Source organism: Aphelocoma coerulescens, unplaced genomic scaffold (assembly GCF_041296385.1).
Source record: "Aphelocoma coerulescens isolate FSJ_1873_10779 unplaced genomic scaffold, UR_Acoe_1.0 HiC_scaffold_340, whole genome shotgun sequence".
Lineage (NCBI taxonomy): Eukaryota > Metazoa > Chordata > Aves > Passeriformes > Corvidae > Aphelocoma > Aphelocoma coerulescens.
The window spans coordinates 1-17236 of record NW_027183683.1 but is presented as its reverse complement, the minus strand read 5'-3'; the positions used below and the strand labels follow the sequence as shown (position 1 = coordinate 17236).

General features: G+C 55.9%; 1 protein-coding gene and 1 non-coding gene across 2 annotated transcripts; both read right to left on the bottom strand.

The window, feature by feature from the left end:
• Positions 1–243: 243 nt before the first annotated feature.
• Positions 244–10732, bottom strand: LOC138101566 (small ribosomal subunit protein uS4-like). Its single transcript, XM_068999341.1, is given in 7 exon segments — positions 244–304; positions 2219–2298; positions 2300–2438; positions 4149–4335; positions 9773–9895; positions 9999–10100; positions 10662–10732. Coding segments are annotated over 5 exon segments (588 nt in total). The 5' UTR covers positions 10096–10100; positions 10662–10732; the 3' UTR covers positions 244–304; positions 2219–2256.
• Positions 382–469, bottom strand: LOC138101572 (small nucleolar RNA SNORD88). Its single transcript, XR_011147197.1, has one exon. It is a non-coding gene; the product is annotated as a small nucleolar RNA SNORD88 (small nucleolar RNA).
• Positions 10733–17236: the final 6504 nt, after the last annotated feature.

Here is a 17236-nt window from a genome sequence, read left to right as displayed (position 1 = left end):
TTACTGCCGCCGCCATATTGAAAGGGCAGAGGGGAAGTTATGGCCGCGGCCATATTGAGAAGGGCAGAACGGAAGTCCCGGCGAGCGGGAGCGGCCATCTTTGATCCAACCGGAAGTGCTATCGTATGGGCGCCGCCATATTGAGCGTGACCTCCCCCATCCCATAACAAACCCATCCAAAATCCAGGATAAAAATCCCTGAATATCCCAAAATCCCCCCCCCCAAAAAAAAACCCCCGAGACTTTTTTGAAGCCAAATTTTTATTGCCGGGACCCCCCCGACCCCAAATTCGGGCGGCGTCACCTGGAGAGAGAAAAACGGGGAGGGGTTAAAGGGAACCCCCCAAATTCCAGCCAAAAATTCCGAAATTTTCCCTCGGGGGCCCCCTCAGACCCCCCCCCAGGCGGGGGGAGGGGCACAGGAATCCTCAGGGGGGGTCAGAGCCCAGTGCTGCCATCATGGGGGGCCCCCCCCAAAAAAATTCCCAAAATTTCCCCAAATCCCATTCCTGGATACCCCAAAGCGCCTCTGAATCGCCCCAAAAATCACCTTGGGGGACGGGGTTTAATTTTTGGGGGGGTTCTGGGATATCAAAGCCCCCAAAATTGTCCCAAATCCCTTCAAAATCCCCCTAAAATCCCCTTAAAGTGCCCCAAAATTCCCTCGAACTGCCCCCAAAGTTCTCCTCAAACTCCCCCAAAATCCTCTCAATTCACCCCAAATTCTCCTAAAACTCCCCCAAATCCCCCCAAATCTTCCCAAAATCAAATTTTAACCCCTTTAACTCCCCCAAAATTCTCCTAAAACTCCCCCAAATTCCCACTTCAACCCCCAAATTCCCACTTTAACCCCCAAAAAACCCCTTCAATTTACCCCAAAATCTTCCTGAATCCCCTCAAATTCCCTTCAAACCTCCCAAAATCCTTTAAAACCCCATTTTAACCCTTTAACCCCCCCAAAATCCCCCAAATCCCCTTTTAACCCCTTCAACCCCAACCAAAATCCCCGAATTTCCCAAAAAATCTTCCTGAACTCCCCCAAAACCGCCCAACACCCCCCCAAATCCCCTTTAAACCCCCAAAATCCCACTTTTAACCCCCTTAAACCCCCCCAAAGCCCCAACTTAACCCCTTTAACTCCCCCAAAACCTTCCCAAAATCCCCCCAAATTCTCCTAAACCTTCCCCAAAATCTTCCCTAAATCCTTTAAGCCCCCCAAAATCCCCTTGAAACCCCTCGAAAATCCCCTTTAAACCCCCCAAAACCCCAACTTAAACCCTTTAACTCCTCTAGAAGTCCCAAAATCCCCCCCAAATCTCCTAAAACTCCTGAAATCCCCCAAAACCTCCCCTAAATCCCCTTTAACCCCCCCCAATCCCATTTTAACCCCTCAAACCCCCAATTTAACCCCTTTACCTCCCCTAGAAGTCCCAAAATCCCCCCAAATTCTCCTAGAACTCCCCCAAAATCTTCCCTAAATCCTTTCAACCCCCCAAAATCCCATTTTAACCCATGAAACCCCCCAAAATCCCCTTGAAACCCCCCCAAATCCCATTTTAACCCTTTATCCCCCCCAAATCCCATATTAACCCTTGAAACATCCCAAAATCCCCTTTAAACCCCCCCCAAAATGCATTTTAACCCCTGAAACCCCCCAAAATCTCCTGGAAAACCCCAAAAATCGCCCTTAAACCCCCCAATATCCCCTCTAAAGCCCCCAAAAATCACCTTTAAAGCCCCCCCAATCCCATTCTAACCCTTGAAACCTCCCAAAAATCCCATTTTAACCCTTTAAACCCCCGAAAATCTCCTTTAAACCCCCCCAAAACCCCCTTGAAACCACTGAAAATCCCCTTGAAACCCCCCAAAATCCCCTTTAAAACCCCCCAAATTCCCATTTGAACCCTTTAAACCCCCCCAAAATCCCATTTTAACCCTTGAAACCCCCCAAAATCCCCTTTAAACCCCCCAAAATCCCATTTTAACCCTTAAAACCCCCAAAATCCCCTCTAAACCCCCCAAAATCCCCTCGAAACCCCCCAAATCCCCTTTAAACCCCCTAAAATCCCATTTTAACCCTCTAAACCCCCCCAAAATCCCCTCTAAACCCCCCAAAATCCCCTCAAAACCACCACCAACCCCACTTTTAACCCCTTCAACGCCAACCAAAACCCCGCAGTTTCTCCCCGAAAGCCCCGGATTTCCTGCCAAAACTCACCAAATTCGGGCAAATCCGGGATTTGGGGTTTTTTGGGCTCAATCCTCCTCCTCGTCCTCCCCTCCCGCCCCCGCCCCCCCCCTGCCCCTTCTTGGCGTTTTTCCTCTTGACCCGGCCGGGCCTGCCCCCGCCGTAGGGGGAGCGCAGCGAGAAGTCGATGTGTTTCTGCGAGTCCAGGCGCACGATGAACGACGGGATGTTCACCACCTGCTTCCTCACCCTGGAATTTGGGGATTCCCAAAAAAAAATCCGGGGTTAAAACTCCAAAATTTGGGGGTTTTAGGGGCAAAAATCCCCAAATCGGCGCTTTCGGGGCTGGAAATTCCTGGGTTTTGGGGGGTTTGGGGGCGGGGAAAACGGGGATTTATTTGGGGAAAAAGGTCTGGGAATGGTCTGTGAAAGGAGGATCCCAAAATTTTGGGGCATCCCAAAAAAATTCCCGAGTCAGAATCCCAAAATTTGGGTTTTTTAGGTGCAAAAATCCCCAAATGTGGCGTTTTTGGGGGACCCCAAATCCCATTTTTGGGGTAAAACTTTGGGATTCAAGTGCCCCAAACCATCCCAAATTCCCACAGGGTCTCCCCAAGCGATTCCCCAAAACAATTTGGGAAAAACCCCAAATTTGGGATAAAACCCCCAAAACTGGAGCAGGGCCTTGGAGAATCTCGACAGGAATTATGGGGGAAACAGCAAAATTTGATGGATTAGGACCAAAATTTGGGGATGCAAATCCCCCAAACCACCCCAAATTCATCCAGGGGAGTCTCCCCCTCTGATTCCCCATAAAAACTTGGGGCAAAACCCCCAAAATTTGGGATAAAAACCTCCAAAAATTCAGCTCCCGAGCTCTGAAAAACCCCTGCAAAAATTTATGAGAAAACAGCAAAAACTGTGGGAAAAACCCCAAAATTTGGGAACCAGCCCTGGAATTTGGGGATGCAAACGCCCCAACTCACCCTAAAAGTCTCTCCTGCTGATTCCTCATAAAAACTTGGGAAAAGAAGCCCAAAATTTGGGATAAAAACCTCCAAAAATTCACCTCCTGAGTTTTGAAAAAACCCAGTGAACATTTCTGAGAAAAACCCCAAAATTGGGGAATCAGGTCCGGAATTTTGGGATGCAAACACCCCAAACCACCCCAAATTCATCCAGGGGAGTCTCCCCCTCTGATTCCCCATAAAAACTTGAGGCAAAACCCCCAAAATTTGGGATAAAACACCAAAAATTCATTTCTTGAGCTCTGAAAAACCCCAGTAAAAATCCATGAGAAAAAGGCTAAAACCGTGGGAAAAATCCCAAAATTTGGGAATCAGCCCTGGAATTTGGGGATGCAAACGCCCCAACCCACCCCAAATTCATCCAGAAGGGTCTCCCTTGTCGATTCCCCATAAAAATTTGGGAAAAAACCCCAGATATTGGGAAAAACCTCCAAAAATTTAGCTCCCGAGCTCTGAAAAACCCCAGCGAAAATCCGTGGGAAAACCCCCAAAATTTGGGAATCAGCCCTGGAATTTTGGGAGGCAAACACTCCCAAAACAAACAATCCCACATTTATCCAGGGGGAGTCTCCCTTGCTGATTCCCCATAAAAATTTGGGAAAAGAAGCCCAAAATTTGGGATAAAACACCGAAAACTCACCTCCTGAGTTTTGAAAAAACCCCAGCGAAAATTCCTGAGAAAACAGCAAAAAATTTGGGAAAACCCCCCAAAACCTGGGAATCACCCTCAGCATTCAGGGATGCAAACACCCCAACCCCTCTGAAATGCCCCGAAATGCCCCGAAATGCCCTGAAATTTGGGGTTTTCGCCCCGCAGCACCGCCCGGCGTCGGGGTGCGGCTGCCGCCGCGGGGGGGGGGGGGGGCGCGGCCGGGCCGGGCGCTTTCGGGGCATTCCCGGCCGGAATTCCCGGGATTTGGGGGGGCACCCACCGGATGTGGCGCTGCCGGATGAGCACCCGGGCGTGGTGGATGGACTTGGCCAGGCCCAGCTTGAAGACCTGGGTCTGCAGGCGGCGCTCGAGGAAATCCTCGATCTTCAGCCCCAGGATGTAATCGAGCTTCATCTTGCCCTCGTCCAGGACCCCGATGCGCACCAGGCGCCGCAGGAGAGCGTTCCCTGCGCCGGGAATGGGATTGGGATGGGTCACTGGGAATGGGAATGGTCACTGGGAATGGGAATGGGGTCACTGGGAATGGGGTGGGTCACTGGGAATGGGGTGGGTCACTGGGAACGCCCTCGTCCAGGACCCCGATGCGCACCAGGCGCCGCAGGAGAGCGTTCCCTGTGCCAGGAATGGGATTGGGAACGGTCACTGGGAATGGGAATGGGTCACTGGGAATGGGAACGGTCACTGGGAATGGGAACGGTCACTGGGAATGGGAACGGTCACTGGGAATGGGAATGGGGTCACTGGGAATGGGGGGGGATGGGTCACTGGGAATGGGGTGGGATGGGTCACTGGGAATGGGAATGGGGTCACTGGGAATGGGTCACTGGGGATGGGATGGGTCACTGGGAATGAGAACGGTCACTGGGAATGGGGTGGGATGGGTCACTGGGAATGGGGTGGGTCACTGGGAATGGGCTGGGATGGGTCACTGGGAACGCCCTCGTCCAGGACCCCGATGCGCACCAGGCGCCGCAGGAGAGCGTTCCCTGTGCCCGGAATGGGATTGGGATCGTCACTGGGAATGGGAACGGTCACTGGGAATGGGAATGGGGTCACTGGGAATGGGAATGGGGGGGGATGGGTCACTGGGAATGGGGTGGGATGGGTCACTGGGAATGGGGTGGGTCACTGGGAACGCCCTCGTCCAGGACCCCGATGCGCACCAGGCGCCGCAGGAGAGCGTTCCCTGCGCCGGGAATGGGATTGGGAACGGTCACTGGGAATGGGAACGGTCACTGGGAATGGGAATGGGGTCACTGGGAATGGGAACGGTCACTGGGGATGGGAATGGGGTCACTGGGAATGGGATGGGTCACTGGGAATGGGGTGGGTCACTGGGAACGCCCTCGTCCAGGACCCCGATGCGCACCAGGCGCCGCAGGAGAGCGTTCCCTGCGCCGGGAATGGGATTGGGATGGGTCACTGGGAATGGGAATGGTCACTGGGAATGGGAATGGGGTCACTGGGAATGGGAACGGTCACTGGGGATGGGAATGGGGTCACTGGGGATGGGATGGGTCACTGGGAACGCCCTCGTCCAGGACCCCGATGCGCACCAGGCGCCGCAGGAGAGCGTTCCCTGCGCCGGGAATGGGATTGGGATCGTCACTGGGAATGGGAACGGTCACTGGGAATGGGAATGGGGTCACTGGGAATGGGGTGGGTCACTGGGAATGGGGTGGGATGGGTCACTGGGAATGGGATGGGTCACTGGGAATGGGGTGGGATGGGTCACTGGGAACGCCCTCGTCCAGGACCCCGATGCGCACCAGGCGCCGCAGGAGAGCGTTCCCTGCGCCGGGAATGGGATTGGGATCGTCACTGGGAATGGGAACGGTCACTGGGAATGGGAATGGGGTCACTGGGAATGGGAATGGGGTCACTGGGAATGGGGTGGGTCACTGGGAATGGGATGGGTCACTGGGAACGCCCTCGTCCAGGACCCCGATGCGCACCAGGCGCCGCAGGAGAGCGTTCCCTGCGCCGGGAATGGGATTGGGATCGTCACTGGGAATGGGAACGGTCACTGGGAATGGGAACGGTCACTGGGAATGGGAATGAGGTCACTGGGAATGGGGTGGGTCACTGGGAACGCCCTCGTCCAGGACCCCGATGCGCACCAGGCGCCGCAGGAGAGCGTTCCCTGCGCCGGGAATGGGATTGGGAACGGTCACTGGGAATGGGAATGGTCACTGGGAATGGGAACGGTCACTGGGAATGGGAATGGGGTCACTGGGAACGCCCTCGTCCAGGACCCCGATGCGCACCAGGCACCGCAGGAGAGCGTTCCCTGCGCCGGGAATGGGATTGGGATGGGTCACTGGGAATGGGAATGGGGTCACTGGGAATGGGAATGGGGTCACTGGGAATGGGATGGGTCACTGGGAATGGGATGGGTCACTGGGAATGGGAACGGTCACTGGGAATGGGGTGGGTCACTGGGAATGGGGTGGGTCACTGGGAATGGGGTGGGTCACTGGGAACGCCCTCGTCCAGGACCCCGATGCGCACCAGGCGCCGCAGGAGAGCGTTCCCTGTGCCGGGAATGGGATTGGGATCGTCACTGGGAATGGGAACGGGCACTGGGAATGGGATGGGTCACTGGGAATGGGGTGGGTCACTGGGAATGGGATGGGTCACTGGGAACGCCCTCGTCCAGGACCCCGATGCGCACCAGGCGCCGCAGGAGAGCGTTCCCTGTGCCCAGAATGGGATTGGGAACGGTCACTGGGAATGGGAATGGTCACTGGGAATGGGAACGGTCACTGGGAATGGGAATGGGGTCACTGGGAATGGGAAGGGATGGGTCACTGGGAATGGGGTGGGTCACTGGGAACGCCCTCATCCAGGACCCCGATGCGCACCAGGCGCCGCAGGAGAGCGTTCCCTGCGCCCGGAATGGGATTGGGAACGGTCACTGGGAATGGGAATGGGGTGGGAGGGGTCACTGGGAATGGGATGGGTCACTGGGAATGGGAATGGGGTGGGATGGGTCACTGGGAATGGGGTGGGTCACTGGGAATGGGGTGGGATGGGTCACTGGGAACGCCCTCGTCCAGGACCCCGATGCGCACCAGGCGCCGCAGGAGAGCGTTCCCTGCGCCCGGAATGGGATTGGGATGGGTCACTGGGAATGGGAATGGTCACTGGGAATGGGAATGGGGTCACTGGGAATGGGAATGGGGGGGGATGGGTCACTGGGAATGGGGTGGGTCACTGGGAACGCCCTCGTCCAGGACCCCGATGCGCACCAGGCGCCGCAGGAGAGCGTTCCCTGCGCCGGGAATGGGATTGGGAACGGTCACTGGGAATGGGAATGGTCACTGGGAATGGGAACGGTCACTGGGAATGGGAATGGGGTCACTGGGAACGCCCTCGTCCAGGACCCCGATGCGCACCAGGCGCCGCAGGAGAGCGTTCCCTGCGCCGGGAATGGGATTGGGAACGGTCACTGGGAATGGGAACGGGCACTGGGAATGGGAATGGGGTGGGATGGGTCACTGGGAATGGGATGGGTCACTGGGAATGGGGTGGGATGGGTCACTGGGAACGCCCTCGTCCAGGACCCCGATGCGCACCAGGCGCCGCAGGAGAGCGTTCCCTGTGCCCAGAATGGGATTGGGATCGTCACTGGGAATGGGAATGGGGTCACTGGGAATGGGATGGGTCACTGGGAATGGGCTGGGATGGGTCACTGGGAACGCCCTCGTCCAGGACCCCGATGCGCACCAGGCGCCGCAGGAGAGCGTTCCCTGTGCCCGGAATGGGATTGGGATCGTCACTGGGAATGGGAATGGTCACTGGGAATGGGAATGGGGTCACTGGGAATGGGAACGGTCACTGGGAATGGGAACGGTCACTGGGAATGGGAATGGGGTCACTGGGAATGGGAATGGGGGGGGATGGGTCACTGGGAATGGGGTGGGATGGGTCACTGGGAATGGGAATGGGGTCACTGGGAATGGGTCACTGGGGATGGGATGGGTCACTGGGAATGAGAACGGTCACTGGGAATGGGGTGGGATGGGTCACTGGGAATGGGCTGGGATGGGTCACTGGGAACGCCCTCGTCCAGGACCCCGATGCGCACCAGGCGCCGCAGGAGAGCGTTCCCTGCGCCCGGAATGGGATTGGGATCGTCACTGGGAATGGGAATGGGGTGGGAGGGGTCACTGGGAATGGGATGGGTCACTGGGAATGGGAACGGGGTCAGAAGAAATGGGATTGGGATCAGAGGGAATGGGAATGGGGTCAGAGGGAATGGGAATGGGATTGGTCACTGGGAACGGGGTCGGGGGGAATCAGGAATGGGATGGGATCGGTCACTGGGAATGGGATCAGAGGGCAGCGGGAATGGGAACGGGGTCAGAGGGAATGGGACTGGGATCAGTCACAGGGAATGGGAACGGGGTCAGAGGGAATGGGATTGGGATCAGTCACAGGGAATGGGAACGGGGTCAGAGGGAATGGGAGTGGGATGGGATCGGTCACTGGAAACGGGGTCAGAGGGAATGGGAGTGGGATGGGATCGGTCACTGGAAACGGGGTCAGAGGGAATGGGACCAGTGAGAATTAGGAAAGGGATTGGGATCAGTGGGAATTAGGAACAGGAACGGATCAGCGGGAATCAGGATAAGCCTGGGAAAGGGAATGAGAACGGGGTCAGCGGGAACTGGGAAAGGGGATGGGGAGGGAGCAGCGGGAACTGGGATGGAGCAGGGAATGGGATCAGCAGGAATTGGGAAAGGGAACGGGAAAAAGGGGATGGGATCAGCAGGAATTGGGATGGATCAGGGAATGGGAATGGGATCAGCAGGAATTGGGATGGATCAGGGAATGGGATCGGTCAGAGGGAATTGGGAAAGGGAACTGGAAAAAGGGGATGGGTCAGCAGGAATTGGGATGGATCAGGGAATGGGAATGGGATCAGCAGGAATTGGGATGGATCAGGGAATGGGATCAGCAGGAATTGGGATGGATCAGGGGATGGGATCAGCAGGAATTGGGATGGATCAGGGAATGGGAATGGGATCAGCAGGAATTGGGATGGATCAGGGAATGGGATCAGCAGGAATTGGGATGGATCAGGGGATGGGGAAAGGGAACGGGGATGGGGATGGAGCAGCGGGAATTGGGATGGATCCTGAGTGTGGGATGGAGCAGGGAATGGGGACGGGTCAGAAGGAATTGGGATGGATCAGGGAATGGGATCAGCAGGAATTGGGAAAGGGAACGGGGATGGGGATGGAGCAGTGGGAACTGGGATGGAGCAGGAACGGGGATGGAACAACAGGAATTGGGAAAGGGAACAGGAAAAACGGGATGGATCAGCAGGAACTGGGAAAGGGAACGGGGATGGAGCAGCGGGAATTGGGATGGATCAGGGAATGGGAACGGGGTGGATCAGGGAGAGTGGGAGCATCCTGGGCAGGGGGAGATGGGGAAAAAGGGGGGAAAAGGGGAAAAAAGGGGGAAAAAAGGGGGGAAAAAGGGGGGAAAAAGGGGGGGAAGAAGGGGGGAAGAAGAAGGGGGGAAAAAGAAGGGGGGAAAAAGAAGGGGGGAAAAAGAAGGGGGGAAAAAGAAGGGGGGAAAAAGAAGGGGGGAAGGAGGAAAAAAAAGGGGGAAAAACGGGGAAAAAATGTGGAAAAGAACCAGAAAACTCGGGAATAAAAGGTGGAAGGAAAACGAGAAAAGGCAAAACAAAAGCAGCACAAAAAAGCCCCAAAAACCACGAAAAAAAACCCGGAATAAATCACAGAAAAAATCTTTTAAAAATCCAGAAAAAAACACCCCAAAAAAAAAAGGGAATAAAAGGACAACTCGGGAACGAAGCCGGGAAGGGAAAGCGGGACGGAAAAGGGGATTTTCCGCCCCAAAACGCACCCTCGAAGAGGCGCCGCGGGTCCTTCTCGTCGAGCGTGAGCAGCTCCCGGGCGGCCTTGCGGATCTTGGCCAGCGTGAACTTCACCCTCCACACCTCGCGCTTGTTCCGGAGCCCGTATTCCCCTAAAAAAAACCGGGAATTCGGGAAAAAACCGGGAATTCCGCAGCCTCCAACCCCCCCCCACCCCGACAGCGAGCGATTTGGGGTTGTTCTGTCCAATTTTACCGATCAGTTTCAGCTCCTGGTCGAGTCGCGACTTCTCGAAGGGGCGCCGAGGGGTCACGTAGGTCTTGCGGCACACCCAGCTCCGGGCGACCGGCATCGCGACTAGAACGGGGCGTATCGCGATATGAGGTCCCGCTCGGAGTTGTTTGACACGCACCCGCCCCCACCCAGAGCGGCTGGGACCCCCCAAATCCCTCCAAAATCGCCCCAAAATCAGCCCTAAATCAGCCCTGCCCCCTCCCCGAGCTGTCGCCTGTCACCCCCGCGGGTCATGTCGCGACACGGGCCGCCCTCAGGCTCGACCGGAGCGCCACCCCCATGCCACCAGCGAGCCCCCGATACCTCAGAGACCCCAAATGCCGCCAGAGGCGCTTCCGGAATCCCAAATTTCCCCAAAAATGCGGCGCTCCCCCACCACGTGTGGCGCCCGCCGCGCTCCGCGCATGCGCGTCCTCGCCGCCCGCCAGGGGGTGCCCGCGCCGCGCCTGCGCCCTCAGGGCCCCGCGCAGGCCCCGCAGCCTCGCCAAGGCCTCGGACCAGCCCGAAGGCGCTGCCGCAGCTCCCGGCCCGGCCCGGGGAGGCCCCGGAGGGCTCCGGGAGGGCTCCGGGACCTGGGAGGGGACGCCCGGAAGGACCCCCCGGTACCGGCGGGTGCGGCCTCACCTCAGCTCCGCCGCGGTCGCGAGCGCGGAAAAGGGCGGCAGCAGCCAGCGCGGGTTTATATATACCAGAAGGGGAGGCCACGCCCACTCGCGCCCCGCCAGCCAATGGGAACGCGCGGCGGGGGAACCATAGAGATGAGGAGCGGCCGCGCAGGGCGCCGCCATCTTTCCCTGAGGGAGGGGGGCAGCGCGGGGTCCTCCGACCAGAGCGGGGGGACATTGGGGGGGCTTTTGGGGACTTTTTGGGGACTTTGGGGACATTTCGGGGACATTGGGGGACCCTGCAGCGTCGCGCACCTGTCCAGGGGTGTCCCCAAGTGTCCCGCGTGTGGCGGAGGCGCGCGGAGGGGTCGGCTCCGTGTACCCCCCACCATGTCCCCCAGTGTCCCCAATACCCCCCAAAACTCCCCCAAATCCCTCCAAATTCCCCCAAAATCCCCCCATGTCCCTCGAAATTCCGTCAATCTCCCCATTGTCCCCTCAGTGTCCCCAATGTCCCCAATACCCCCAAGAATCCCCCCTAATCCCCCCAAAATCCACCTCGAACTCCCCCAAAATCCCCCCAAAATCCCCCATCCCCATCCCCGTCCCCCGTTGCCATGACAACCTCCTGCATCGCCCCGCCCCGCCCCTTCTCCCGTTGATTGACAGCCGCCTCCGCCAATCAGCGCCGGCTCCGGGCTGGGCGGGACCATTTGGAGGGGCTCGGGGGGGGTCCGGGAGGGTGGGGGGGGGTCGCCGTCGGTCCCGATCGGTCGCGACAGCGGCGCCTCGGCCGCCTCCGCACCCGGGGACCCCCCCGGGACCCCCCCCCCCACCTTTTGTCGCCCCCCCCGCGCGACCCCCGCCCCTTTTTTCAACCCCCCCTCTTTGTCCCCCCCTTAAATCCCCCCCCCCGAAATCCCCGGGTTTCCTCTCTTTTTTCTTCGTTTTCCCCTTTTTTTCCCCCATTTCCCCTCCTTTAAATTCCCCTTCGCCCCCCCCCGAAATCCCCCCGTAAATTCCCTTCTTTCCCCATTTTCCCCTCCTTAAATTCCCCTTTTTTCCTCCTTTTTTCCCCCATTTTTCCTCCTTTTCCCCTCCTTAAATTCTCCCTTTCCCCTCCTCTTTCTCCCTCAAATTCCCTTTTTTCTCCTCATTTCCCCCTCTTAAATTTCCCTTTTCTCCCTATTTTTTCCTCCTTCCCCCCCTTCAATCCCCCCCCTTTTTTCTCCATTTTTCCTCCTTTTTCTCCCCATTTTCCCCCCCCTTTCCCCCCCTCCCCCCACCATGCCCCATCCCTCCCCTCCCCCCCCCCTCCCCACCCTCCCCTCCCCCCCCGGGGGGTCCTCACTGACCCCTCCCCCCCCCCTCCCAAAAAAATAACCCGAGGAGGGGTCCGGGGTGGGGATGAGGAGGGCGGGGCCGCCCCTCCCCCCGCTGCCCCTCCCCCCGCTGCCCCTCCCCCCGCTGCCGCCCCTCCCCCCGCTGCTGCTGGCGGCCATGGCCTCGCTGGGACCCCCCGGAGCGCTGGGGGCGCCCCCGGCCCGCGGTGAGTGCGGACGGACGGACGGACGGACGGGGGTCCGGATGTCCGGGCGTTATCTCCTATCGGTTATCGCTTATCGGGTATCGGTTATCTCCTATCGGTTATCGGTTATCGCTTATCGGGTATCTCCTATCGGTTATCGGTTATCTGTTTTCGGTTATCTCCTATCGGTTATCAGTTATCTGTTTTCGGTTATCTGTTATCGGTTATCGGTTATCAGTTATCTCCTATCGGTTATCGGTTATCAGTTATCTGTTATCGGGTATCGGTTATCTCCTATCGGTTATCGGTTATCTGTTATCGGTTATCTCCTATCGGTTATCGGTTATCTGTTATCGGTTATCTGTTATCTGTTATCTGTTATCTGTTATCAGTTATCTCCTATCGGTTATCGATTATCTGTTATCGGTTATCTCCTATCGGTTATCAGTTATCTGTTATCGGTTATTGGTTATCGGTTATCTCCTATTGGTTATCGGTTATCTGTTATCGGTTATCGGGTATTGGCTGTCTGGCATCGAGTATCGGTAGCTGTTATCAGTTATCGGTTATCTCCTATCGGTTATCTCCTATCAGTTATCTGTTATCGGTTATCGGGTGTCTCCTATTGGTTATCAGTTATCGGGTATTGGTTATCGGTTATCTCCTATTGGTTATCTGTTATCGGTTTTTCGTTATCTGCTCTCGGTTATCTCTTATCGGTCATTGGCTGTCTGTCACTGGTTATCAGTTATCTGTTATCGATTATCAGTTGTCAGTTATCACTCGTCTGTTATCGGTTATCTGTTATCAATTATCAGCTGTCGCTTATCACTTGTCTGTTATCGGTTATCGGTTCCTGGTTATCTGTTACTGGTTAGTGGTATTGGTTATCAGTTATTGGTTATCAGTTACCGGCATTAAGGCATCAGTTATCAGTTATTGGTTGTTAGTGATCTGCTATCAGTTATCAGCTATCAGTTATCAGTTATCTGTTATCAGTTATTGGTTACCGATTATCAGTTATCTGGTATCAGTTATCAGTTATCTGCTGTTATCAGTTATCATTTATTGGTTATCCATTATCGGTTATCGGTTATCATTTATTGGTTATCCGTTATCGGTTATCAATTATCGGTTATCAGTTATCAGTTATTAGTTATCGGTTATCAGTTATCAGCTATCAGTTAACATTTATTGGTTATCCATTATTGGTTACCAGTTATCATTTATTGGTTATCAGTTATCAGTTATCAGTTATTTGTTATCATTTATCAGCTATTGATTATTAGTTATCAGACATCGGTTATCTGTTATCAGTTATCAGTTATTGATTATCAATGATCAGTTATCGGTTATTGATTATCAGTTATGGGTTTTTGATTATTGGTTATCAGTTATCGGTTATCAATTATTGATTATCAATTATCAGTTACCGGTTATCAGTTATCATTTATCGGGTATCAGTTATCAGTTATTGATTATCAGTTATCAGTTATCGGTTATTGATCATTCAGGCCATTGGTCATTTTATTCCTCTGTCCGTCTGTCTGTCCCCGTGTCCGTCTGTCCATCCATCCCCGTGTCCATCCCCGTGTCCGTCTGTCCCTCCCCGTGTCCGTCCGTCCATCCATCTCCATGTCCATCCCCATGTCCGTCTGTCCCTCCATCCCCGTGTCCATCCCAGCGTCCATCCCCGTGTCCGTCTGTCCGTCCAGCCCCGTGTCCATCCCCGTGTCCATCCCCGTGTCCGTCCGTCCCTCCAGCCCTCTGTCCGTCTGTCCGTCCCTGTGTCCGTCCCTTTATCCAGCCAGCCCCGTGTCTGTCCTTCCGTCCATCCATCCATCCCCGTGTCCGTCTGTCCATCCAGCCCCGTGTCCAGCCCCGTGTCCATCCCTGTGTCTGTCTGTCCATCCCCGTGTCCGTCTGTCCGTCCAGCCCCGTGTCCAGCCCGTGTCCGTCTGTCCGGCTGTCCCTTTATCCCCGTGTCCGTCCGTCCATCCCCGTGTCCGTCTGTCCGTCCAGCCCCGTGTCCAGCCCGTGTCCGTCTGTCCGGCTGTCCCTTTATCCCCGTGTCCGTCCGTCCATCCCCGTGTCCGTCTGTCCACCCCCGTCTCCAGCCCCGTGTCCGTCCGTCCATCCATCCCCATGTCCATCCGTCCATCCCCGTGTCCATCCCCATGTCCAGCCCCGTGTCCATCTGTCCGTCCAGCCCCGTGTCCAGCCCGTGTCCGTCTGTCCAGCTGTCCCTTTATCCCCGTGTCCATCTGTCCATCCATCCCTGTGTCCATCCCCGTGTCCGTCCATCCATCCCCACGTCCGTCCGTCCATCCATCCCTGTGTCCACCCCCGTGTCCACCTGTGTCCATCCCCGTGTCCATCTGTCCATCCAGCCCCGTGTCCGTCTGTCCATCCCCCATGTCCGTCCATCGATCCCCATGCCCGTCCGTCCACCCCCGTGTCCACCCCCGTGTCCATCCCCATGTCCGTCTGTCCATCCCCATGTCCGTCTGTCCATCCCCGTGTCTGTCCATCCACCCCGTGTCCGTCCGTCCGTCCATCCCCGTGTCCACCCCCGTGTCCATCCCCATGTCCGTCTGTCCATCCCCATGTCCGTCCGTCCGTCCATCCCCGTGTCCATCCCCCCCGTGTCCACCCCCGTGTCCATCCCCCCATTTCCCCCCCCCCCCCCCGTTCCGGCCCCGTTCCGGCCCCGTTTTTGCCCAAAATCGCCGTTTTCCCCGCCCGTTTCCGCAGGCGCCGCTCCCGCGGGCCGGGGGCCGCCCCCGCCCTGGGCCGCGCTGCTGCTCTCGTGCTCGGGGCTCGTGGCCTTCGTCCTCCTCCTCCTCACCTGCCTGTGCTGCAAGCGCGGCCACCTGGGCTTCAAGGTGCGGCCCCAAAAACACCCCGAAACCACCCCGAAAACCCCTGAATTCACCCCAAAAACAACCCCAAAAATCCCCCCCAAAACCACCCCAAAAACCCCTGGATTCACCCCAAAAACAACCCCGAAAACCACCCCAAAAACCCCCAGACTCACCCCAAAAACAACCCAAAAAATCCCCCCAAAAACCACCCCCAAAACCCCTGGATTCACCCCAAAAACAACCCCGAAAACCACCCCGAAACCCCTGGATTCACCCCAAAAACAACCCCAAAAACCACCCCAAAAACCCCCAGACTCACCCCAAAAACAACCCCAAAAATCCCCCCAAAAACCACCCCCAAAACCCCTGGATTCACCCCAAAAACAACCCCCAAAACCCCTGGATTCACCCCAAAAACAACCCCAAAAACCACCCCAAAAACCCCCAGACTCACCCCAAAAACAACCCCAAAAATCCCCCCAAAAACCACCCCCAAAACCCCTGGATTCACCCCAAAAACAACCCCGAAAACCACCCCAAAAACCCCCGGACTCACCCCAAAAACAACCCCAAAAATCCCCCCAAAAACCACCCCCAAACCCCCTGGATTCACCCCAAAAACAACCCCCAAAACCCCTGGATTCACCCCAAAAACAACCCCAAAAACCACCCCGAAACCACCCCAAAACCCCTGGATTCACCCCAAAAACAACCCCAAAAACCACGCCAAAAACCCCTGGATTCACCCCAAAAACAACCCCAAAAATCCCCCCCAAAAACCACCCCCAAAACCCCTGGATTCACCCCAAAAACAACCCCGAAAACCACCCCGAAACCCCTGGATTCACCCCAAAAACAACCCCAAAAACCACCCCAAAAACCCCCAGACTCACCCCAAAAACAACCCCAAAAATCCCCCCAAAAACCACCCCCAAAACCCCTGGATTCACCCCAAAAACAACCCCCAAAACCCCTGGATTCACCCCAAAAACAACCCCCAAAAACAACCCCAAAAACCACGCCAAAAACCCCTGGATTCACCCCAAAAATCCCCCCCAAAAACCACCCCCAAAACTACCCCAAAACCCCTGGATTCACCCCAAAAACAACCCCGAAAACCACCCCCAAAAAACACCCCAAAAACTACCCCAAAACCCCTGGATTCACCCCAAAAACAACCCCAAAAACAACCCCAAAACCCCTGGATTCACCCCAAAAACCACCCCAAAAATCCCCCCCAAAAAACGCCAGATCCTCCCCATAAACAACCCCCAAAAACCCTGGATTCACCCCAAAAACCACCCCTAAAACCACCCCCAAAAACAACCCCCAAAACCCCCTGGATTCACCCCAAAAACCCTGGACTCACCCCAAAAACAACCCCAAAACCCACCCCAAAACCAACCCCGGATTCACCCCAAAAACCACCCCAAAAACACCCCCAAAACCACCCCGAAAACAACCCCCAAAACAACCCAAAAACAGCCCCGGATCCACCCCAAAAACCACCCCCAAAAAACCCTGGATCCACCCCAAAAACAGCCCCAGAAAATCCCCGGATCCACCCCAAACACCACCCCCAAAACCCCGGATTCACCCAAAAAACAACCCCAAAAACCCCAAAAACAACCCTGGATCCACCCCAAAAACCACCCCAAAAAACCCCGGATTCACCCCAAAAAAACCCCCAAAAAACCTCGGATCCCCCCCCAAAAAAAAACCAAAATCCCCCAAAAACCCCCAGATCCACCCCAAAAAAACCCTGCAGAAATCACCCAAAAAACCCCAAATCCACCCCAAAATCCTCCCCAAAAATCCAAAAAAAAAAAATCACAAAAAATTCCAAAAAACTCCCAAAAAACTCTCAAAAACTCCCCAAAATTCCTCAAAATTCCCCAAAATTCCCAAAACTTCTGGAAAAATCCCCAAAATTCCCGAATTTCTCCCGCAGGAATTCGAGAACCCCGAGGGGGATGAGGATTCCGGGGATTTCACCCCAAATCCTCCAAAAATCCCCCCAAAAAGGCCTCAAAAAATTCCCCAAAAATTCAGAAAAAATCCGAAAAATTTCCCAAAATTCCCAAAAATTCCCCAAAATTCCCGATCTTCCCGAATTTCGCCCGCAGGAGTTCGGGAACCCCGAGGGGGACAAGGATTCCGGGAATTTCACCCCCAATCCTCCAAAAATTCCCTAAATTCCCC